The 25479-nt window shown below is 37.3% G+C and overlaps 1 protein-coding gene across 2 annotated transcripts in view; it reads right to left on the reverse strand.

Annotated features, from left to right (window-relative positions):
* LOC114475608 (roundabout homolog 2-like) overlaps window positions 1–24432 on the reverse strand; it is a 111517-nt gene extending 87085 nt beyond the window's left edge. For both annotated transcript variants that reach the window (XM_028466575.1, XM_028466574.1), the window contains exons 1-2: window positions 23883–24432; window positions 18175–18501 (exon numbers count right to left, since the gene is read on the reverse strand). In XM_028466575.1, the coding sequence (XP_028322376.1) occupies window positions 18175–18501; window positions 23883–23988 (433 nt within the window). In that variant the 5' untranslated portion in view covers window positions 23989–24432. The remainder of the gene's footprint in view (window positions 1–18174; window positions 18502–23882) is intronic.
* Window positions 24433–25479: the final 1047 nt, after the last annotated feature.

Raw genomic sequence — 25479 nt, forward strand, 5'->3', positions numbered from 1 at the left:
TCTGGCCAGGAGAACATCACTTGTGGGGAGACAGCCAGAGGCCCTAAGGAGAGGGAACAGAGAAAAGGGAGTGGGGGGTAGAGGTGAAGATGGGGAAATCAAGAGTGTAGCAGGAGTAGAGAGAAGGAGGGTGAAAAGAACAGAATGGAATTGAGAGGAAAGTGAAATAAAAATGAGATACAACATTACTGAGTAGAGCAAAAATAGGATGAAATGAGTGGAATATTCACCAATGAGGAAGGCAGAGGAAAAAAATACAAAGAGGCAATCAGAGAAAATGGAGGCATAATATCCCAGCGCTGCATAATCTCCACAGATTCAAGCATAACACATAATCTCCACAGGTTCAACAATACACCATGTGCCCTAATTCTGAGCCAATTACAAAATGTGCAGGATTTAGTTTTCTGTGTGTCCTTGAATGTAAATCTGGAGGCCTTTGAATTTAGGATTTACAGAGGGTGTGGGGGGGGGTGGTCTTTGCAAGGGCGTCGACAGCTGGGGTTGCCATGCATGCCACATCTTTCCCCTTTGACTCCTATAGACTCTAATGCCCTTCAATGACCAGATTAAAGCATAAATGACAAACGCACAAAGAACGGAAACATCTGTTCTGGAACGCACTGTCCGAGCCTCAGCATGTTGAGCTCTGCTGGTCACTCCTTGGTTCATGTCCCCGCATGGACAACATCTGCAGCAATGGAGCAATGGACTAGTGCACATTACCCACTGGAGCGTGGCAACAAACTAACCCACTAACTAATGTGGTGTTGGGCTGGGTGAGATATTGAGATTCAAGATATATAGCATTTTCCATTTTGGTGATAAAGAAAATTACAATATTGCATAATGATATATATATATATATATATATATATATATAATTTTTTTTTTTTTCACTAAAGAACTCACTCACATGCAGTTCCTGTTCCTATGCCAAAAATGGCATATTTTGTGCAACTGTTTGTTAATAAATGTGCCTCTGTGGCATTTTGTCTTTCTGGTCAGACTTTATTTGAATTAAAATTATTAAGATTTATATCCTATATCACCATTTTTAGAAAAAAAAAATTGAGATATGAGTTTTGGTCTATATCACCCAGCGCTGCGTTGTCATACTACAAGCAGGGGTGCGGTTGTATTTATACAATGGGAGTTTCTGCATTAAATGTTTAGTTTAGAAACACCCTCAATCACAGAATTGATATTACATCTTGGATTGTACAAAGCAAACCTTACAACTCTTATTTTTGTCAGCCAAACGTGTTATTTTTTGCTGCTTCTTGCACATGGCTGTTGAGTGAAGTGGTAACTTCAAGGGCAATAAAGTACAAGGTAAAAATTGCAAAGTGTTTTGGCTTCTGTGAAATGTCCACCGTACCTTGTTGTGAGTACAATCCATTTACACCCAATCCACTCTACAAAGCCTCTTTTCCTCTATCGCAGTATAGGACACAGGAGAGCCTTCCGAATTAAACGTTTAAGTTCTACAAAAAAGTAATTACACGGCATGCCATCACTTATTGTAAACCATTGCAAAAGTGTCTTAAAGTTTGAAGTTAAGCTGTCATAGGCTCCTGTAGCTCCTGTAGCAGGGGCTTCCTATCACTATTAATTTGGATATGGGGATTTTTGCCGCATTCGTATAGAACCTTGCAGTATAGACATATACAAAATCTGTAAAGCAATTATCACAATGCCAGTCGAAAAAGCTAAAAAGAGTTTTTTTTTTTTTTTTTTTAAATATGCACACCCAAAAGCTAAATCTAGTAGTTCTGTGGCTCATAAAATTCAAATAAGTAGACAACTATGGTGGGGATGAGAAAGTGCTGCAAGAAACTGAATAAGAAGTGAACCTTATAGGTAATTACTAAATCTAAAAGTATTAGTTGTCTTAAAGGTTAGAACTATCCAAGAATTCAGAAATAAAACATATTTGGTGTGGTACAAAATGACAGAAAACAACATGGAAAAACAAGAGCACACAGAGAGCGTAAATATATTCTTTATCTGGATCAGAGATTCTGATCATGGTACCATGATAAATCACACTTATAAGGCTTGGAAGAAATTTCTATCCCCATTAATAACAATGCAGTATGTCCAAAGGTATATAGGCAGTCCCGTTTAAAAAATAAAAAATAAATTAAATTACAATTAAAAGTGCAATTTGAAATAGATAAAACTAGGTGGGGTAATTTAAGTATCAATTCAATATAACCAAACCGACAATTTCTTTTTTTTAATTTTGCCAATAATGAGAGGCAGATTTTTACATTTTTGAAACTGATGCAAAATCGGTAAATTGATCTGGATTCCTTCCAAAACTTAATGGAATTTTTCATAGGTGTATCTGGTTAAAAAAAAAAAAAAAATCACGATCAATTAAGTTACAATTTTACCTTTTTGGCAGTTGTAACAAGAAGAATTGCAGCAATGAATGAGCCCTCGCAACCACACGCATGTCGGGACGTTGCGCACGCTGAGGTGTGTTGCATGTCAGGGCGTGGCAGAAATTTTGTGTGTGTTGAGACGTAGCTGACCATTTTGAAAAACTCTATCACAAACTTTCCTGCTATGACTATGAATGACGGTTGGGTTAAACCGTAACTGGAGGTGCTCGATTTGTTTCTGCGTGGGTATAAAACAGATGTAAATCATTACACAATAGGGTTACATTGTTCTTTGGGAATGTGTGTTTGTGGTTGTGTGCTAGAAAGAAATAACAGTACTTACCCAGATCAGGGAAATCCTCAGTGTACTGAAGTAATAATTCTTCAGTACACTAGAATTCTGACATCATCGCTGTAGAGAGTTTTAAAGGGGGCGCCATTGAGTCATTTTGCCAGTCCTATTATGCGTTCAAATTTTCACGAGTTTTTGATCGTGTTTAGGCCCTCAAAAATGCAATGCTTTCGCCTTAAATAAAATAATAACAATAATAAAATTGTGAGTCCTATGCACCAATGTGCTCGGGCCCTAACAAGGAAGAGAAGAATGAGAAGAGCATGAAGAAAAAAAGATAATGTAAACTTAAGCAATAAAGTAAAAAATAATAGCAATAGCTTTGCTTGGATGATTGAATTATCCTACCAACTACTAACAAAATGTTTTTTTCAGAAAGCCAATAGAATGACATTTGTTATGAGTTATGTGGGGGTTTTATTAACAACCAGTAATTGATGTTGTACTGTATGTACTAGTGCTGTAAACAATGGAATGATACAACAAAATCCAATGAAATAACGAATGAAAAACAGCCTTCTACATTATGTTAATTTAGTACCACTGTATCTAGCGATGAAAAGGGTAAATTACCATTAGAAAAACATTGACTTTTTCTTATGGGATACAAAAAATGTATTAACTTGGCTAGTTCTCTGTCGAAGCAAATAAATCAGATTGAATGGGACAGATAGTTGCTGCTTAAGTACACCTTAGAGAAGAAAAGAATAGGGGGCACATTAAGTAACAGCCCTTTGTGGATTTGCTAATCTAGAAGGAAGTCACAAAAAAGCCTAATAGACCTTACTTTGTCCTCTGTAGAGCATGCAGCATGAAAAAGCCCGACATAGGTATAAAGTAAAAGGAAAGAGGTTAGAAGAAAAGAAAGACAGTAGATTTCATAAATTAATCAAGCTTCCGGATATTTCCATCGCTTTTTACTCGCTGAGGTGTATGGTGGGAAGTCTGATGTCACTTTAGTCGCTACTCTCTTTCTCACACGCATCGTTTCTTGTGAATCAGAGGATAGGGTGCATGGATGGAGCTGTTGACTGATGCATAGTGGGTGAATCAATGAAAGTGCGGACATCCTCCTCGCAACTTACATTCATAACAGCACTTTGGCCTAGATCGAGTGAAATGTTGGGTCACATGAATAATATACCAGTACGGAGCCCCAAAGGGTGCTTGGTGATGTTCCTCACTCTCATCACCATCCAACCAGACTGGAGACCACTTTAGGCAATGAATAAGCATACTCAAATTAGCAGCATGACACCATAAAAAGCTTGATTTTTCAGGACAATAAATAGCTTCCAGTGCTGTTTGACATACAGAAATGTATAATAGATTTTGCACGACTACTGCATTGAATTTATGCCATTCCTTATTTTTCATTAGTGAATGTGTGTAAAAATGCCCTCGACCCACATTTGTGCAGAAAATACAAATCAATCACTACACAGCTACAGTTATGGATCATTATTGTTTCCCAGAGAAGAGGCAATAATGAGCTATGGCCCACATAAATACACAATAAAAGTATCTCGTGCAGACAAATTAGTTTACTTAAGATCATATAAATATCCCAAATGTGTTTATACTCTATACTACATTTAATTTCCCAATCTTTGTGATTAACTGGCGTCCTGTCCAGGGTGTACCCCCCCCCCGCCGCACCCTTTGAGTGCTAAAGCACTGGCTAACCCCCGCGACCCTGAACAGGAAAATGCGTGTCGGAAGATGAATGAATAAAATCTTGATCCATTACTGCATAAAATAAAAAAAAAAATAAAAAATGTGTGATGCTCTCTGAACCTCAGCTTCCTCACATGACAGCTGCTATAAGTTATAGCTATATTTGTGATCGTGCGAAGGCCTCATTCAAGGTCTGCTAATGGAGTAGCTTAAGCCAGCGCCAACTCATCTAAAAAGAGATGTATGGGCATATTTCAAATTCAAATGTTGGAACAGGACTGCATTAAATTATGGTCAATGATGCACAGTGGATGGCATCTCAGTATACCACCTTGAAACGTTGACAGCAGCGTGTAATGAATCATCCGGTGATGTTACATACTGAAAATGATTGGGCTACATTATGTGACAAATTAAATCCAGGGGAGAGCACGGAAAGTCATTTACAAGAAGCCATATATATATATATATATTCTAATGTTCCTATGCACAAATTGTTAATATACTGTATATACCCTAAACCAGATATGGGTGCAAGTGGCAGCCCAGGGGCCACTTGGTCTACATTTGTGCAACCCTCAAAGTAAATGCACAAAATGACTCCAAAAACACACATAATGACAGTAAAGGACAACGACAAATATGCAGGTAATCTATAAACCTAAAACAACAACAAAAATGCACAAAATGACTTCAAAATCTCATCTACAATTCTGAATCGATTCATAAAGTAAAATGTTTTATTTTTTTTCCAAGAAAAACTCTGATTCAGTAGATCCGCTTAGAGTCTTTACTCAGGAAACATTGTAAACTGAACATACAAATACATATTAGTGATCTCATAAAAAGAAAATACCACTATACAAAAAGTCTGCTAGCTTTATGCTAACGCCTATGGGAGAATCCATGTATATGCTCATGCTAACATTTACCGCGATCAGCTGTGATTTATATAACACACTGTTTATGCTTAACTTTCACAAACACAGTCTTAGGAGTGTTATCAAACAGTACACTTCAAAATACAAGAACTTAGTAGAGACTAGTATAGCCATGTGCTTTCAAGATGGCGACTTCCGACTAATACAGCAACAGTGTTAGGTCAAAACACAGAAACTGACCTAGACCTTTACAGTGACACAATCCCAACTTACAGCGTATTACATGGACAGCACAAGGAGTGTGTGTGTGTGTGTGTGTGTGTGTGTGTGTGTGTGTGTGTGTGTGTGTGTGTGTGTTTATTTGTTTAGCATGAATAAATGTCACCTTTTGTTTTAGGTTTGTTTTTGTGTAATTACATCATTGGAATCACTTTATTCAAAATTATCTTATACAAACTGTATTGTTTTGATGCCATAACTTGCCTTAACACACTATGCATTGTATACATTTTTGGATCGAGAATTGTTTGAATTGAAAATCGGTTAAAACAAGAATCGGGTAAAACGAGAATTGGTTAAAACGAGAATCGGTTAAAACGAGAATCGATTTTGAATCGACTCGTGACTCTAAAAATTGGAATCAAATCGTGAGACACCCAAAGATTCACATCCCTACTATCTATCTATCTATCTATCTATCTATCTATCTATCTATCTATCTATCTATCTATAAACAGAAACAAAGTTGTTATTAACGGAGACAACACGCCTAAGTTGCTCCACATTAGTTAGAGTTAGTGCACTCCTTCATGCCAGGCATATGTTTCTTCCAACCAACTGTAAAAAAGTGCACCAGAGCTCTTAAAGGTGTTTGCATGGTCCAATTAACACCAGATGCTAGCCCTTAGCTAACTTACTAAATCTCGTAATGCACAGACCTCCAAGGAGTGAGCATGGTCCAGTTAGCACCAGATGCTAGTCCCTCGTCTTACCGTCTTCAGCCAAAAAATATGCATCATTTAGTTTTGCTTGAATGGATTGGCCACCTCTGCATTTGCTGTTAAGACCAATTTAAATCAGAGAAAAACATATCTGACTGCAGGAAATGTAATATAAAAATCCACTGATGATAATAATATAGGATACGCCTTCAACACATTTACGAAAGACGATCCTTAAAGAATTAAGCTTCACAAAAACAAACCTTATCCTTACCTTTCAAGGGTTGTGTGCCTAACCAAGTAAATTCATCAAATTAAAAAAAAAAACTGACAGTCTTCTTCCGTACTACAGAACAGCCAACACACAACCCAATTCATCTATCTTCTTTATACAGTTATACTGGTCACGATAATGGGATTGAAGCCTATTCCAGTTCAATCAAGACACAAAGCAACACACTCCCTCTAATTCCTCACAGGGCCAATAATATGTTATTTTCATTTTAAAACAGAACGTTTAATGGCACATTTGGGTCACTTATTTATTTATTATGTTTGGTGTTTTATGCTTAAAGACGCTCGGAACGAAGGTTTGATTACAGGCTGTCTAGTAACACAAAGATGCTGGCACTGCATAGAGAAAGCATCTGAAGCAATTCCCTTTCCTGTGTAATAATAACTACCTCGTCAAAGATATATTCAGCCCGAGCTTTGGTATACTGCTAACGTATCATACTGCGGTTTACCCTTGGAATCTGTGCTACTGAAGCTTTTTATGTGGACACTCCACTGTGAAATAGGATTTATTTTTTTTACCAAAAGTTCCCCTTACTACACCTTTTCTGGCCCCTTTTATTTCCATCTTTTGTTCAGCTCTCACCTACTCCCTGGAATGACTTCTTGTACCTTGAGCGTACTTATACCCTCATTTGAAAAATAAATATTTGAATTGTAAATAAAGATATATTACCTTTTTTTTTTTTTTTTTTAAATATTTTTGTGTTTTTCTTCAAATGTGAAGACTGAGTATTGGCATCTGAAATGTGTGGCTGTGCAACCATTGTTTTGTGCAGAAAATTGAACATTTTGGTTGGCACCAAAATGTACTAAATGAGTCTTAAGTGAAGCTCGGCAGAAGAATACAGGTAAGGGAGGGCTCCTGAAACCACAACAGACCTTGTAAAGTAGCCAACAAATTCACTCATCCAAAATCACTAAGGGACTGCCTCAGAACCAGTGGCGGCTGGCCAATAGAGGGCGCTAGGGCGCCGCCCCACCACTTAACATGTTTGTTTGAGTGAGATATTAAAATAATAAAAAAAAATAATGAATTAAAAATACTACGAAACAAATGTATATCTGTATTCCGATAATTGGAATAAATATTATATAGATAATAATGATGATGAGTGAAGTTGTTTTCGTTCAACCACAGTTCTCAAGTTATGGTACATGTGTACACCTAGGGGTACGCAATGGCACTACAGGGGGTACCTAAGAGAGAGAGAGAGAAGGAAAATTAACAAATGAAAGCATTAAAAATATGGGGTTTTATAATGTTCATTTCTTTAGTTCAAAATGATAATACTACTAAATTTTACCAGCAATTCACAAAACGACAATAAAAACATCAAATAATAGAAAAAAATACTGAATAATAAAAAGAACAGACAACCAACAACAAAATCTGCAAAATTTACTATTACCAGCAACACACAAAACGACAACAAAGACACATTGCTACAAATTACACAAACATAACAGAGAAACATTCAAAATGACATAGGAAACAGACTGAGATGGAATAATTTAAATAATACCAACCACACACAAAAACAAAATACACAAAATGAAACCAGAAACACACACGTTGACACAGATAACACACAAAATGATGATAGAAATGATACTGATTAGAACACTAACTGAAAAAACAAGAATCATTCTCCTGGTCCCACATCAGGAGCGAGATGATCATAAATGATAAAAACTATCAAAATAAACCTATTCATGAGACACTAAATACCGTTTCTTTCCACTTATTTACAAAACGAGATTCTTTAAAATGTGTGTTATCACTCATTCATTCCATCATTATGATCTAAAGTTGTTTTTTCATAGTATTCTGAGCAAAATGTGGTAGTTGGACATAAGGGGGTACATGGATGGATGAACTGAGGGATATTCATGCTTAAAGGAAAATTACATCTAAAATAACGCTTTCAATGAAAAGGCCACTACACATAATACTAGAAAAATAAATGAAAGTTATAACTGTTAAAATGGCTCACTTGAAACGTATAGTATGAAAACAAAAGGAATAAGAGCACTCAGACAGTGCAAACCTCTGCCAAGAGCACTTCACACTTTGAAGGCTTGGAACAGATTTCTATCTCCATTAACAACAACACAGTAGGTCCAAATTCATGGACACCCAATCTGGACGAAAGTTTGTGGGGTAAATAAGGAACAAACCTGACATAACTGAGTCAAATTTAGTAAAGATTGTTCAATTATTAACAAATATATGAATGATCTGAAATTTCGACGAGAGGGTATTTTTTTTTTTAGGATTTTTGAAAACTGATCCAGAATCAAGTATGTTGATGCGGATCCCCTCCAAAATGTAATGGAATCTTCCATTGCATACGGTCTATTTTGGGTTACATTTAAATAATTTTGGTTTGATCCTGCTGACAGTGACAGATAAACAAACGCTGGTGAAAAAACAATATATCCCTCCTTGTCGGAGGTAAAAACATAAACCACAGCTATGAATCTCCAGAGCTGATTGGAGGGGTAAATATACACTTCCAATTAACTACTAGTGTTGAATCGGCACAAATATAAAGACGCGATGAAATGATTCCTTCCATGTGATGTTAAAGAACGCATAGCAATGCAGTAATGAGTATCATATGCAACAAAAACAACACCCTACTAAGTCACAATGAAAGGATTCCAGAAGACTAGCAATTAGGGCCGGGACAACGCGTCGACGTGATCGATGATGTCAATGCAAAAAAAATACGTCAACGCAAAATATGTCCGACCAAAACAAAGATGGCGGCGCCGGAGAATAACTAACGCGAGTGGCTCCTCCGAGTTTCAAAAATGCAAGGCAGTGAAGGCATGCACTCGTTCGTCGAAGGTAGCTGTTCCCCGTAACCCTCGTCCTCTTACCTGGGTGTGACCGGATGGCAGTGTGTCGACGGGACAAGGAAGAAACACCCGCCGTGACATCAGCGCACGCGCGCACGCACACACACCTCTGTTGGTTCAGGAAGGACACCTTGACAGGCTGTCGACTCCCACTACCTTTTATACTGTTACTTGAACTTTATTTTGGAATATTGAGTTGAAGAGCAATAAACATATATTACAATTCATATATGTATAAATCACTTTTAGTCAATTAATGGAGAGATAATCGGTAATCGAATCGAACTGGAAAAATTAATCGTGAGATTAATCAATGCATCGAAAAAATAATTGCTACATGAAACGTTTAAAAAATAATCTTTTACCACAGCCCTACTAGCAATATTAAAATATGTTACTTCTAAGTGTTAGCTTTCTGATCCCTGGATAGAACCGGTGCAGCCTCCTACATGTGTCATGGTTTTGCTCTTTATCAAACAAGAGAACTATGTAAAAATGAGTGAGAGAAAATTAACCCTGATTTTAAAAATCAGGCCCCAGGTCTAATTATCTTTGCTATCGCTGCCCAGTGTGTCTTAATCAAAGTAATTGTTTACTTTGATTACATATTCTTATCTGACGGACATTTTTGCTGACATTTTTGCTGAGAGTAACCTTTGCCAAGTGAAGAAACAAATATTGCTGGTGGCCAAAGATAACGCAAGTTCCTAATTAACATGAAAAGTTTTACACGCCTGTCTGGAGATCAAAATAGTAATCAGACTGAAGGAGTGTTCACTCGGACAAAGTCAAGTTGTTCTTTTTTCTGGTACTTTGCCAAGTTGTTGACTATGATGGTCAACTGAATGGATTCAGATGTCTTTTTGTCCGTCTGCTGTCTAAACTATTACACTGATAACAGACCCTGAAACCTTTTTAATACATATACTGTATCTCAATCCTGAATTCATAATTGCCTTTAGAAACTGTGAAAGTTGGACTTGGGGGCTAAACTAAATACTACAGTTTATTACAGCAATATTTTAAAATGTAAACGGAATGTTTCTGTGATGAATAGGCTCAGGTTCTTCAGAATATTTTGACTTAACTATGAAAAATCCTCAAACATCCATCCTACTATCTGGCTTCCAACTTGTTTCTAGAAATTGTGTTTCTGCCACAAACTTTTATTTGGCATATTAAGCAGCAACAGCAGCTTGAAAAATATGTTTGAAGTGTAATAAATTGCAGGATGTTTATTGTAAACCATGGCTCAGACTTCACAAAATAATTATTCAAAAGCTTCATTTGATTTATTTTTGGTTAAAACTAGAAATAAATGTCCATTCTGTTTACAATTCAATCGGAAAGAATCACTATAGAAAGCACTAACAAATCCAGTGCAGACCTTGGATTTATCTGGTATTGTGACTGCTTAGTGTGCTGGTTGTCTCAGACCAGGAAGATTTAATTGAAGATTGTCTGCCTGAGTGACGATACTTCTAATTCTCTTTGCGCAGTCAACAAAAGGGCCTCTCATCTTGTTCTTGAGTTCCAGGCTAATAAACACCCTTGCATCCGTTGTCGCTCTGCCTACACAACCATTTAACGCATCACTGTTTAGGGCTTACTTTCCATTCCTAATAGTTTGAGGATGCCGTTTGAATTCCATCAACATCCACTCACTCCACTCATTAGTGCCAGTCAAATGGTGGTAAGAAGTAGCACTCAGCCTCGGTACCCACCTGCAGTAGGATATTTTTTTGAAAGTGACTGTGGTTGGACAACAGACGTCATACCTATTGGCAGCAGGTGACATACATTGAGGTGGAAATGGAATTAAACGCTGGCAGTAGGAGTCACAATAAACACAACAAGAAGACATAGTCAACGACATCCCTGCCAGATTGGTTGTCATTATAACTCACAATATTTTCCTAAATGCCCTAAATCTAAGAACTTAGATGTATACATAAGTAAAGATTATCACATCAGAATATAAAATTACTAACTATCTTAAACGGTTTGTAAGTAAAGCTGTCCCCTTTGAAGATACCTTGAACAGAGTAAAGAATTAAGGTCAATGACTTCGGAAAAAATAATTGCACACTTCTCATTTTCTAACTCCATTGAGGGATTGATACCCTGAAGCCACACGTCAAATTTGGTTATCCTATGTTAAACGGTTTCTGAGAAAAGCTGTCCCTTTTGAAGATACCTCAAACAGAGTCCAAAAAACGAAACAAGGGCAATAACTCAGGAAAAAAATAATTGCAGGCTTCTAATTTTCGAACTCCATCAAGGTATTGATATCCTAAAGTCACACAACAAATTTGGTAATCCTGTCTTAACCGGTTTCTGAGAAAAGCTGTCCCCTTTGCAGATACCTCGAATAGAGTCCAAAAAACGGAACAAGGGCAATAACTCCGAGAAAAATATCTGCGCGCTTCTCATTTTCGGACTCCATCAAGGTATTGATACCCTGAAGCCACACACCAAATTTAGTTTTCCTATCTTAAACAGTTTCTGAGAAAAGCTGTCCCCTTTAATGCGGACGGACAGACGGACAAACGGTACTCAAACCTATATCCCCCTTCCACACTTTGTGACGGGGGATATTAAGCTCGTGAAGCAGTCGAACCTTGATCCGCTCTTTCTGTGCATAATTTGCTGTTCTCTGGTTGGATACTCCGACTCATTATACTATTCATGTACATTAATCAAAGTAATCTAACCTTAAAGAGTAACTAAACACTGAGGTTTAGGCTGATGTACGTCTAGGCCTGGAAATTGAAAATAATTGCCTTGATTATGGGCGGAGCACCTGAAGTAGTTAAAACATGCCTATGCTACAAAGTATCCAAAGGACAATCGATGCTTTGCTAAGCTAACTACCTACTCAACAGTTGCTATACCTCTCTATTCACAATTCTCTCAATCCAACCTACTCGCCTCAGGTGCTAGTTTTTATAAAAAGGGCGGGGCCAACAGTGGTGGTTTGTGATGTAAAGAAGCCACCAAAATCTCACGAACCGCCAGTCTCAGACAACAGCAAAATTTGATTGTAATAGCCATGGTTTCAACCAGTAAGATCTACATTTTAGAAAAGCAATATCCCAAATATTTTTTGACTACAATGTCAAGAGTTAGACTCTCAATCAATAACACTATTTCATAACCATTCGTTCATCCATTTTCAGACCTGCTTTGTCCTATTTCAGGGTCGCGGGGTACTTCATACCCAAATAATTCAATTCGATTCAATTCAACTTTATTTATATAGCTCAAATTACAACAATAGTCACCTTGAAGTGCAATCAAAATTTTTAAGAAAAAAGAAAAAAAACAACAAATCCACATGAACATGCATCAGCTACAGTGGGGAGAAAAAAACTCCCCTTTAACAGGAAGAAATCTCCAGCAGAACCGGCCTCAGAGGTAGCAAAATAAATTTGTTTGTGGAAGAAAAAAAGTGGTTTGGAGTTTAGTTACTCTTTAAAGGCTTGGAAGATTTTTTTTTACCCCATTGAACAATGGTACAGTAAGTCAAAAGGTAAATGGGTACCCCCATTTTTTCAAAAGATCGCAATGAAATACAGATTCCTGGTCAGATTCATTGAGAAACCAACCCAATAGAACTGAGTCAAATCCATAGATGCTAGTCTTTTAAAAGGGGCGGGACCAACAGGGGTGATTCATGACTATGTATTGTGGACTATAATTTGAGACATGGCTTGTCTAATGTTAACATCATTCTTCCTTTGAGACAGCAAGAAGGTATTTGTCTCTGAAATGATGCCCAATGAAAACCTTTTTTTTTTGTAATTTGGTTCAAATTCAAAAAAAAAAAAAAAAAAACAAAACTATAAATTATGCGATTTTTGCATCAATTTCCAACCAAATGTTACTCATTGTGAATTACTTATGTGAAATATTTAACTATCTTTGGATGAATTAGGTAAATTAATCAGTCTGTCTGTCTATCAGTCTGTCTAAGATGGTAAAACCTGTTAGAAAAGAAAACAAATGTCATTTTGTTGTTGATATGACCTGCTAAAATGTAATCCTTATTAATGGTTACTTCTATTTATTGGATGTTAAATGCTCTGCCAGGCTATATGTCGTAATGTGGAATCGTTTCAGGAAATACAAATGTTAAGAGGTGATTTTTCTTTCTGGTCTGGGCTGCCAGCTGTAGATTTTTAATGCGTATCTGCATAATTTACATAATTTAAGCTTTCCTGTCATCTCTAACCACTCAAGTGTTTCCTGTCACACAGAGTGAATAATGCCTTTTCAAATTTCAGTCAGACTGACGCTCACATAATGCATGACGGACCACCAAAATTGAGCTTGTACAACACAAATGTACCCTCGAGAGTAGCTCCCCTCTTGTTAGCTTTATTTTCTGAGCCACTGGTTGAGACGCAATGCTACAGTCCATTAGAAAATTTGAGACTGTATGTGGACTCACGCTATTTTGAGCCAGACTTGCTATCAGACTATCCCCGCAGTGCTAATATCTGGCCACTTTCTATATCTACCTGGAGCTTTGCAGAAATCTATGGCTACAGTCATGCAAATTCACCTGATTCCAGTCAGTATTTCTGCAATCATGATATCCTGCATTCCACAAACAAGACTAGACACTTCCTGGGGCATATAACACAAGTAATGGTAATGCTACTCCTTACCTACTGAAACAAAGTAAGCATCCACTTTTGAAGAACCATGACTAAATACATACTTAACATGTATTTTTGTTCAAATCTTGAACATGATTACATCAACACTTATTGAGTAGGGTGAAATTAACATGTCTCATGACAGTCGAGTCCAAGACTATCTTCCTAATTGGGGGCCATTCTTGGGGATTTCTGCTTCACAAAGCTGCTATAAACGCTTGGCTGCCACAAGCCAGTTAGGGTGTGGATAACTGGCTTTGACCCCACAACATTTTCCAACGTCATTAGCAGGTGAGCAGCAACCCATATCCCCCCTCCCTCCAATTATAACTGCATTGATGGTTGCAATGACATCTTTGAACAAAGGTTGGTTTTAAACTGCAGACCTGGTGATCTTGCACAGCACATTCATGTGCACGGCACCGTGGTTGTTAAAAACTATTAAGGATATACAGTAGTTGAAAAAAAAATACAAATCAATGGGCAAATCAAGTTGAGTTTTAATGTTAGGTTTAGTTAGGGCAGGGGTGTTCAAATTCGGACCAGTTTGATCTGGAGGGTGCCGCAAATTTTAGGCGGCAAAACAAGCAATTTTAACATCATTCTGCCCTAAAATTATATGTAATGTAATAGACTTTACAGACAATATCCAATTGTCTGTAAAGTTGTGTTAGAGCTGGGCGGTAGGGGTGGGAACCTCTGGGTACCTCACGATACGATAGGATACGCGATACAAAGCTCACGATAGCGATTATCTCACGACATGACGATACTGCGATTATCGATATCTTGGTCAGAAATCAATCTACGATAATCTATGACATAACAAGAAAAAAAAAGATTAAGTGAAAAAATACCATTTTTATTTTCTATCTCTGAAAGACAAATTGAAAAAGTTTCCTATGAACAGTGACACTATTTTAGTGCGACATTTTTTTGTAATTAAGTGTCATCACACCAATGTAAATGAATAAGTATCTCCAATAGTGCTTTCTGGAAATATTAAGGTCTTTCTTACCAGTGACATCATTATAGTGCAATATTCCAGTAAACAATATATTGGTTACATCAACAAACAGTGACAACATTTCTGTGAAGACCTACCTGCACATTTTAGTGAAAAATCAGAAAAGGTTTTGAAAAAATAAATAAATTTAAAAAGAAAGAAAAAAAATTAAAAAATCGAAAGCGCGAGCATATCGATAATAATCGTGCAAAAAAATATCGCGATATATCTCGCCGTATCGAGATATCGTCACACTGCTACTGGGCGATATGACCAAAAATGTATATCAGGATATTCTTCAAAATTCTAATGGTTTCACGGTATATGACGGGTTGATTTTTTTTTTTTTTTTTAAGCATAATCAGGTGTTTACGGCATTTTCTACAGGTTGAGAGAGGAGTTACTGCAGTAGAGTGACTTAAGATGGTCGATTTTACTGTCATGATGAGTGAATACAAGTTTGCAACAGCAGCACAATGGCTCTTTGCCGCGCTAGCTTAGCTTCAGCATTAGCTTGATTTCTAGCTTTAAACGCAGCATACTCAGTGGTGTGGTGGTTTGTTATGGTGAATAAGGAAGCGTTTTGTTTGCAGCTCCACCAGGACTTATTTTCGTGAAACAGGAATTACAAATTGCGATCCTTTGCTATTTTTTTTGTCTATTACTGCCAACATGCTAAGCTAACCGTGCCTCTGTGTCCGCGAGTGCTGTTTTCAATCGTGTCTTTCTTATCCATTTACACATATGATTTACACCACAACTAACAACAGAGCGCTACTGTTTACCTTCCTATTTAGAAAAGCAACATTGAAAAGGGCCCAGTCTGAAACATGGCGTAGCGTAGCGTTCCGAAAGTTGTGTAATCAAATGTACCGATATGACGGTATATTGAAAATTAGTGTCATAACCAAAATATATATACCGATATTTGGTATGAACCGGTATACCGCCCAGCCCTAGTTTGTGTCCAATTTTGGCAAAATTTGTGAAATAATTTTAATAAAATTGCAGGATTTTGAAAAGAAAAACTATTCTTTTTCAAAACTTCACAATTATAAATGACTGCCATCATGTGATAAAAGTGTTGGAAAACTGCGCATCCTGGCAAATTCTGTGAATATTCATTGAATTTATGTATTTGGAAGGGCAGAGATATCTACAACTGAATTACTTAGTGTTTTTACACAATAATTCATGTTTTCTATGATTCCGATTTTATCCTGCGCACCGAATTTGATGTTCTAAAGGACTGGTTTTGGCTCCATGGCCTTGAGTTTGACACATGTGAGTTAGGGGAATGTTGGGAAATTAAAAAATACTGTATACCTCAGGTGAAACAATGTTAGAGAACCACTAGCTGAAGAAGAATCAGCTCCAGCCTACACAAAGCCAAAAATGTTATAACACAAGCCATTTATTATCTGTTAAGGAAAGAGACTATACATAAATTATTGTACATCATGCAGAAACATCCTCCTTGGCTCTTATTACTTTAGCGAACATTAAAGCAGGTCTGGAGGAATGATAAAAGCCCATTACACATTTACTAAGAGATAATAGGATTTAGCTAATGTAACATTTACCTACCATTTCATTTAAATCCTTTGTCATTTTGTTAAAAAATGTATCTAGTGCTGGTTGGAACAAAGAGCTTTCTCTGTGTGTTGTTATTATGTCTGTAAAGTAAGCTTCTTTTTAATCGAGGAGTTTAAGAAAGCAGCCATTTTGCTTTTTTCCACAACATTATAAGAAGTTGTCTGCATTAAATGAATACATCTTCAAACTGAACTGTGCAGCTAGAATGCACAGCGGCTCAAATAAGATGATACAGCACCAATGAATAATAAACAGATGAAACATAATGCACCCCTATATATCTTCCTATATGTGTCTATTCCCTGACAAATACATTTTTATGGCTTCTCAAAGGTGCAGTAATTCTTCATGTATTTGTTTTTTTTTTTTTTCAGGTAACGGCTCTATTTTGAAACGAAAAAGAAAAATCACCACAAAAACACGACAATGGTCTAATGTAGAAAGCAATATAACATCAAATAGTGTGGTGCACCAGAAAGCCAATAGATTATTGTGAGTCTTGTGCTGAGTTCCTGTTCAGGTTATGGTTTATTCCGATATATATATATATATTTTATGTTTCACAATTTCCCCTTGAAGGCGAATAGAGAGTCATTGACAAATCATCAAAGTCACCACACCACAAAGAAGTCCATAAATCTGAGCTGAGCAGCTCTTTCTCTTATTTCAACATGCTGGGGTAACATTGCCGTTGTGTTATTAAATCTCACATTTCTTACACAAGCCTATTTTGAAATAAGCAATAAGCAATATTAAAAGGATAAGGAAGATAGATATATATGAAATGTAAGCAAAATGCTTCCGTGAAATTCCCAATCTGCAGGTAGAGCACAAAAAACTTCAGGAAACGACAGTGTGGGTTTCCGTGTGTGCAGTGCACGCTCGAATATCTTTCACTGTGTGTGTGTGTGTGTGTGTGTGTGTGCGTGCGTATCTTGTTCATGGCAAGAAATCAACACAGTTTAGCACATAATGGAAATGTGAATAGCCCAGAGCAGCTCTCTCTCTCCCACACAGGGAGAGAACTGGCTGGAAGCTGGCTGCATCTTTCCCAGTCTAACCAGTGAAAGGTAGTGAGCTAGGTTAAAAACGCTGCCTTCGCTTCCCTCCCAGCCTCGAGCCATTCACAGCTCTGCCTGCATATTACCAGAACAGGTCATCCAAACAGGTCTCACCGCCAGTCTGAAAACACATTTCCACACATATGTGCACACATGCTGCACAGTGCACACTTACAGTACAACACAAACACACGTGTGGGTTCAGTGGAAAGGTGACGATGCACAAATCATGACAGATGACATTGTATATGTAGATCCTGTAGCTAAAAAGCACCAACATGTTCTGCTTATTTTAACACAAACTTGACCCTTGATAAATGCAACCCAACCCTGTTTGCACAACACACACTGCAGGACGATTTTTTCTCCTTTTACCGTCACGCAACAGTAAGATTACTTTGACTCCAGTTATAGCTTTATGCCCTGAAAAATCAGACTTACATGCTACTTCCAGTGACGCGTTGCGGCTTACGGCCTCTCCCAGATAGTTTCGGGCCACACACACGTAGCTGCCATCATCAGGTTTGCTCCGTCTTCCATGGACGATGCGTAAGAAGAAGAGTGACCCGCTGGGTAGGAGCATACGGTGGGAGCGTGGATTGTCACGGTCGGTCTCCACTCGCTCCCCATCTTTGTACCATTCCACCGTGGGGGCCGGGCGGCCCTCGGCTTTACAGTTGAGAGTAGCTGGCTCCCCTTTGGACACAATGAGGTCAGAGGGGTGCTCCACAATGCGGGGAGGGAAGTCTTCCTGGCGGAGACGAGATCCTGGAAGGCACAGGAAAGGGAAATGAAGTGATGAAGTAATAACCCTTATGTTTACATACACACTAATAATGATTTCATGGATTTGCTGAGGTAGCAGGAGCACGCAATGCTTGTGGCAAGGGCAGTTAACTTTTATGTGACTTTAGATAGAAGCTGTTACAGCAGAATTATTATTAGTCTGGGACACGCATGGGAAACTGGTGGCCCGGGGGCCACATTTGGCCCTTCATCTGATTTTGTGCAGATAAATGTACAAAATGCAAAAAAAAATGAATAAATAAATACAAAAAGCAGCAATAAAAAATAAAAAACTATTGACAAAACGATAACAAAAAAAATAACAGAACAACAAACAAAATGATAACAGCAACTTCAAAAGTATACAACAAGACTCCAAAAAAACATATAAGGGTACAGAAAAACACACAAAAGGATGACAAAGCAAGAAAAATTTTGAGAAGATAATACAAAATGACTTCATAAACATTCAAACCAACAGAAATGCAGATAAAAGTCTTTGTTATTTCCTGTATGAATACTCAGATTGGTCATTATTCTAAATGCCTTCAGATCAGACAATCACCCCTTTTTTTGGCCCCCGCTGTGACAGAAACTTCAAGAGCAAACACAATTACAGAAAAATACAGACAGAGACTCCAAAAAACACATAAGGTTACAGAAAAACACACAAATGATAACAAAACAACAACAAAAATATCAGAAACGTATACAAAACAACAGAGAAAAATATACAAAATGATCCATAAACAGACAGACCAACAGAAATGCAGATGAAACCATTTGTTATTTCCTGAATTAATGCTCATATTGGTCATTATTCTAAATGTTTCATGAATGTCGATAAAGTGGCCCTCGGATCAGACAATCACCCCTTTTTTTGGCCTTCGCTGTGATAGAAACCTCAATAGTATACATAATTACAGAAAAAGACTCCACAAAACATATACTGTAAGGGTACAGAAAAAAACACAAATAACAAGACAACAAAAATGTCAAAAAAAAGCATATACAAAACAGCAAAAATTCACAAAAATGTAGAGAAAAATATACAAAATGATCCATAAACAGACAAACCAACAGAAATGCAGATATTCCAGATAAAACTCTTTGTTATTTCCTGTATTAATACTCAGATTGGTCATTATTCTAAATGCTTCATGAACGTTTATAAAGTGGCCCTCGGATCAGACAATCACCCCATTTTGTGGCCCCCGCTGTGATAGAGGTTGCCCATCTCTGGTCTGTGCAATATAGAAATTGGAAAAAATCAACAACTTTTAATTAAAGTAAGATAAGGACAGAATTGTTATGACAACTGTCCAATATCTTTACTTAATGCACAATTGCCAATAGGTTTAAAAACCAATTGTTGTTAGTTGTTACTGCCTGCATGATACAGTATGTGGTGACTGCATTCAAACTCCAACTGCATTCTCCGTCATTACATCTCATTAGCTTTTTCATGAATACAGACATCATCAAACCATGTTGTTTCAGGAACTGTTTGAGGACTTCTGTATCGTGTTATTTGTGTAATGCTATAGGGATGTAGAATAATTGAGTTTTTTTTCTTTTTTTACATTATGATAAAAGTAAATATTTAAATTCTGTCCACATTATTCAACCATCAATCTCCAGCAAATGTCAAGAGAATTTAGAATCCCTGACTGCCACGATAAGAATAATTTGTGTCACCACATTCTGGCCAAGCAACCTTTTTTTTTTAGTCGTATTCTTCTCATTTATGCAGACACGCTAACACCTTTGCTTGGTTCAAAGCTAATACATAAATTCCTGCTCTAAATGTCACCGAGGAATAACCCAAACGCTGTTTGAAAGTGTTTGTTTGTGAACATTACAGCACCACGACTCTCATCTGCTTCATGGTGAATGAGCACCATAATAATATCTGTGTTAAAAGGTCTTCTGTGGCTGTTGTGTGCTTGCAAAACAACAAGCTGTGATGTTTCACTGCCGAGAACTGAAAGTAGATTATTTTTTTTGGCTTATCTGAGTTAGTGAGGTACGAGACATAAATAAATAAGAAATGGTGTTACATATACTCTGTCGTAGGGTTGGGCGATATATTGAGATTCAAAATATTTTGAGTTTTCTATTTTGGCAATATGAAAAAATTACAAATATGTTTTTTTCATAGTCTATTTTGTATTAAAAAAACTCATATTAAAAAGCTCAGATAGATGGATTACTGAGTGCGTCCTAACCCAGACTTTCCCTTAAACGAGCCACACTGCAGAACTCACTCACACGTGCTGTCCCTTAGAGCAGAAAAAGCCAAAAGTGGCACATATTGTTCAGCTGTTTGTTCATTAATGTCCCAGTGCCATTGTGTATTTGTTTTACTCCTTTTGTGTATTTCCTGTATTTTTGTTTCTCCTTTTTGTATTTTTGGATGTCTTTCTGAGTCGTTTTGTGTATTTTTTTGGTACATATGTTGTTCTTGGATTTTCGTTGTCCCATTGTGTATTTTTCCTCCTTTTGTGTCTTTTTCTCTCCTTTTGTTTATTTTTGATATTTTATATATTTATGATGCATTTTTTTTCTCTTTCTGTGTATTTTTGTTGCTCTTTTATGTATTTTTGTCATTCCATTGAGCACGTTTTTCTCTTTTGGTGTATATTTCCGTATTTCTCTGTTAATTTGTGTTTTGGGGCCTCTATAGTTTCCCATGTTTGTGATAAATGCACACGTATTTTTTTTTTTTTTTTTACACCAAGCTCCGTGATGCTATTATAGCCTGTGTGGCATTTTGCATCAGCAAATTTACCGTAACACAGACTTGTCTTTCTAGTAAGACTTTATTTGAATTAAAATGATTGAGATTTATATTGTATATCACAATTTGGAGAAAAAAATATTGAAATATGAATTTTGGTCCTACTCTCTCATCCTTGAGCCTTTGATAGAGACAAATTGTACAGATTGAAATAGGCAGCCATGATGATTGGCTGCTACTCAGCAATAAAATAAGCTCACAGGTGTGAGTCAAATTAATATGACAGTCCATAACGTTGAATTTCATTTGTTGGCTCTGTTCTGACAAACAGTGGCGCTACAATGTCTGGAAATGCTTTTAAAACTCAATTTGTCCCCCGAGTAATGATCTATGCAAGACATATACAAACAAGTTTATTCAAACTTGTTTATTCAAATTGGTTGTCCCATTATGTATCCTGCACTGGATCTAATTTACAGTTTGATTCCTGAGCTGTCATACAACAGAATTTCAATTAGATGGCCTATGTTGGCACACACTGGCTCGGTGGTTGGTACTGTCATCAAACAGCGATGGGGGTCCTGTGGGGTCCTGTCACTCTGTGGGCTCTGTGATGGACTGGCATCCCATTTGGCAAAGCTGCTGCTGCTGCTGCCTACATTCTGCTTAATGCATGTAGTGTATGAGCCATGACCCGATATGTAAATGAATAAAAACAGTGGAAGAGAAAATAACTTTTAATGCAATTCCTTTAAATAAATATGTAGATTTGGCTGCTGCTGTAAGGTTGACTTGCCTACATAAACAGATATTTGCATAGTAAAGGCTGTATTAAATAGCAAAAAAAACAATCAATTCCAACCCTTAAGAATCATTATTTTTCCTCCACATATTCCAGTTTATGGGGATCTGTCCATGGTGCTGAAGTAGAAGATTAACCCATCATTTAAGGACTTGTACAAACAAGGGCAACTCCCTTCAAGTCCATTTATGATGACAACTTTCTTCCACAGCAATTCAGCTCAGCTCAATATGTGTTAGCAAGTGAAAACTCATTCCACTTTCAGAATAAAAGCCATGACCATTTTGTAGATTCAAATAAAATTCAGCCTGACAACAGCAAACCTAAAAAAAAATAAATACAAACAACACTTAGGCTCCGCACTAGATCACTAGCTAGTCTAAATGTTGATTTACACAATAACATTTAAAGATTTCTAATAACGCCTTCCCACAAATGTGGGACAGACATGACAATGAATCTGTCAGGTCAGCAAATAGATGCTACATACATCAGCAGAAGTGATTAAAACGACATAATAAGGAATACTCGACCAACAATACAACTGATCACCAAGATAATGGTCAAATTGTGCTTATTCCACCAGACATTAATCACAACCTCTGACAGGAATGTAAACTGGAGCCGCCAAAATGAGCGTAGGAGTTAATTTATCATCTCCAAGACATTATGTCAACAAAAATGAAGCTCGAGCAGCTCCATAAAGGGAGAGTAAATAGTATAGGCTCGACCTTGTGTTGTCAAAACGGCACAGCAGGCTGCACATAATTGAAACAGGAACCTACTTATTATATTGCCAAATAAACACTACACTATATGTGCTTTGACCTGAAAAGTAGTAATAATAATAATAATGATATTAAAATAACAACACTTTACTGTATGATGAGTACAACTCTTTTCTTGAAGCTTAATTGGTCACACCTTTGGTTTTATTGGGGTAAATGAGCTGAACTAACCAAACTAAAACAATGAGGCAACATTGAGACAAATATTAAATCAAACAGTTTTGTTTTTGGATAATTTGTCATTGTACATAGAACACAGAACATATAACAGAAGTTACACATCAGATAGCATGGCGGATCATTTGACAAACCTATATACATATATATGTATATACACATATATATACATATATATATATATACACATATATATACATATATATATATATACACATATATATACATATATATATATATACACATATATATACATATATATATATATACACATATATATACATATATATATATATACACATATATATACACACACACACAATTTAATTAAAAAAGAAAAAAAAAACAGTTTTGGCTTTTTTTATTGGTGGGGAAAAACTTAAAAGGTAACTAACAAAGGACAGAGGAGAACATCCCATCTAGGTGTATCCCACCATTTGAACCCAAGGCCTTCTTGCCTATAACACTGAAGTGCTAACCATTAAACCACTGGCTTACCACAAAATTATTACATTGGGAATATAATATGATGAAAGGTCCAAAGGTGTCATTTTATTTTTTATATTTTTTATAAATAAATACAGGTACTGGACTGTTAAACAGAATAAGTGCCAGTTGAACCTTTATGACACAACTTTACCATTTAAACCTTGTCTGGAATACAAATATCTTACACAAGGACAAAAATACAGCCCCTGGACAAAGGCATTCTGCACTTCAAACCAAGCATTGCTATTTCTTTGGCGCACTTGAGATGTAAGAATGGCAGCATGTTCCGGTCAAATCTGAGAGTGTTTGGTATTCCACTCACTTCAAAAAACATTGATTTAAGTAAAGCAGTGAATCGTAAACTTACCATTGATCTTGGTGAAGAGAAGTCCACAGAGAAAGAGATATTGTAGAGGACCCATTCTGGCATATTGACCTCGGATGAAGCTATAGACGCACGATTTCTTACTCATGCGTAAAACGGAAAACAATTAACTCGTCAATCTCTCTCGTTTTGTTTTAAACTTGTGCGACTTAAGAACAATTGAGTGCTTCAAGCTAAATCCCTAAACCACTCCAAATGTATTTATTTCATCCGCGGAAGGGAAACCGATCAGGTTCACGTGTCCGTTATTATTCCTCTCCAAGAGCGCACCGGTGAGCTGTGGTTTGTCCATCCGCCGACGCACGTTGGGAAATTCTGCATTCACCCAACATCACCAAACATCACCGACGCCCAGAAACGCTTTGGATAGTCACACTTCTTCCCTGTGGTCGCATGCTTCCATGCTGCTGCGTCCTTCTCTCTTTTCCTACCGGCTCCAAGCGCAGCCGCACGCCTCCATCCTCACAGCGCAACACATCAGTGGATGGAAGGTGGAGTGGAGACGAAATCCAGTCAGTCAGTCAGTCAGTCAGTCAGAGGTGAGTGGATGCGCGGTGCAGCACACGCAGCCCAGCCCCTCCCCTCCCCTCCTCTCCTCTCCTGCCACTATCTAATCCTACTGTGACACGGACGAGCAACGTGCACGGTGAAACTCTGAATTCAGCGGCTCAGATCATAAAACGATCAGGTGATCAATACTTTCCCTTTATTCAGGTAAAACAGTGCTTCATTTATCACAGGTTTCTAGATTTTATGCTTGGTTTCCTTTCATTGTCTTGGTTTCTCACAATTTTTACACACAGCAATTAAACAAACAGTGCAAAATATTTTAATTGTGTATCCGGAGTTTCTGAGAATCCTATGTTTATGTATGATTCTTTTGAAAAGCAAAAAAATACCCAACTAGTCTTTTACTATGGTCTTCTGCCAGTGGTCATTCATATACATTCATGTATATAAGTCCCGCCTTCGTCCTATAGACCCCTGTACAAATGGAAACTAGCGCCGTGATCGCCCAGCCAATAGGCTTTGACTTCCTGTTTTTGAGTCTGTCAATCAAAGTGAATGCAGAACTGTGCACAGAAACAAAGCCACGCGTCACAACAGCAAACAGGTAAATATGCTTTTGGCTCTAACCTGACCCATAGACCTATATCAATTCGACCCGATGCGACCCTGTTACGGTATGTTCTGCGATGCACGTGCAGAAAAGTAGAGGCGTGGCTTCTGGTAGATTGGCAGACATCGAGACGTTCCTCAGAAACTCGGGATATCAGCTTTAAGGTGAAGTAACGACTTTGAAAGTTGTTTACAACCTCATTAGGTTGCAGCTGGTTAATCACACAGTCTGTGGCTGGAGGAGGGGGAGGAAAGCTGAGTGTACTGCCAGTCATGACAAGTATAGCAATTAGTGTGGGACAAAACACTAAGCTCACGATACAATACAATAGACGATACTATAGGTTCATGGTAAAGATACAGTACAAGTATTTTTGGAAAGAGAAAAAAGACCCCTGCCCTGCAGTTTTAAAAAAAAAACCCCATGCTTTTGTTTTACTATCCCCCAGTTTCCAATGGA

The sequence above is a fragment of the Gouania willdenowi genome, chromosome 14 (genome assembly GCF_900634775.1).
Source record: "Gouania willdenowi chromosome 14, fGouWil2.1, whole genome shotgun sequence".
Taxonomy (NCBI): Eukaryota; Metazoa; Chordata; class Actinopteri; order Blenniiformes; family Gobiesocidae; genus Gouania; species Gouania willdenowi.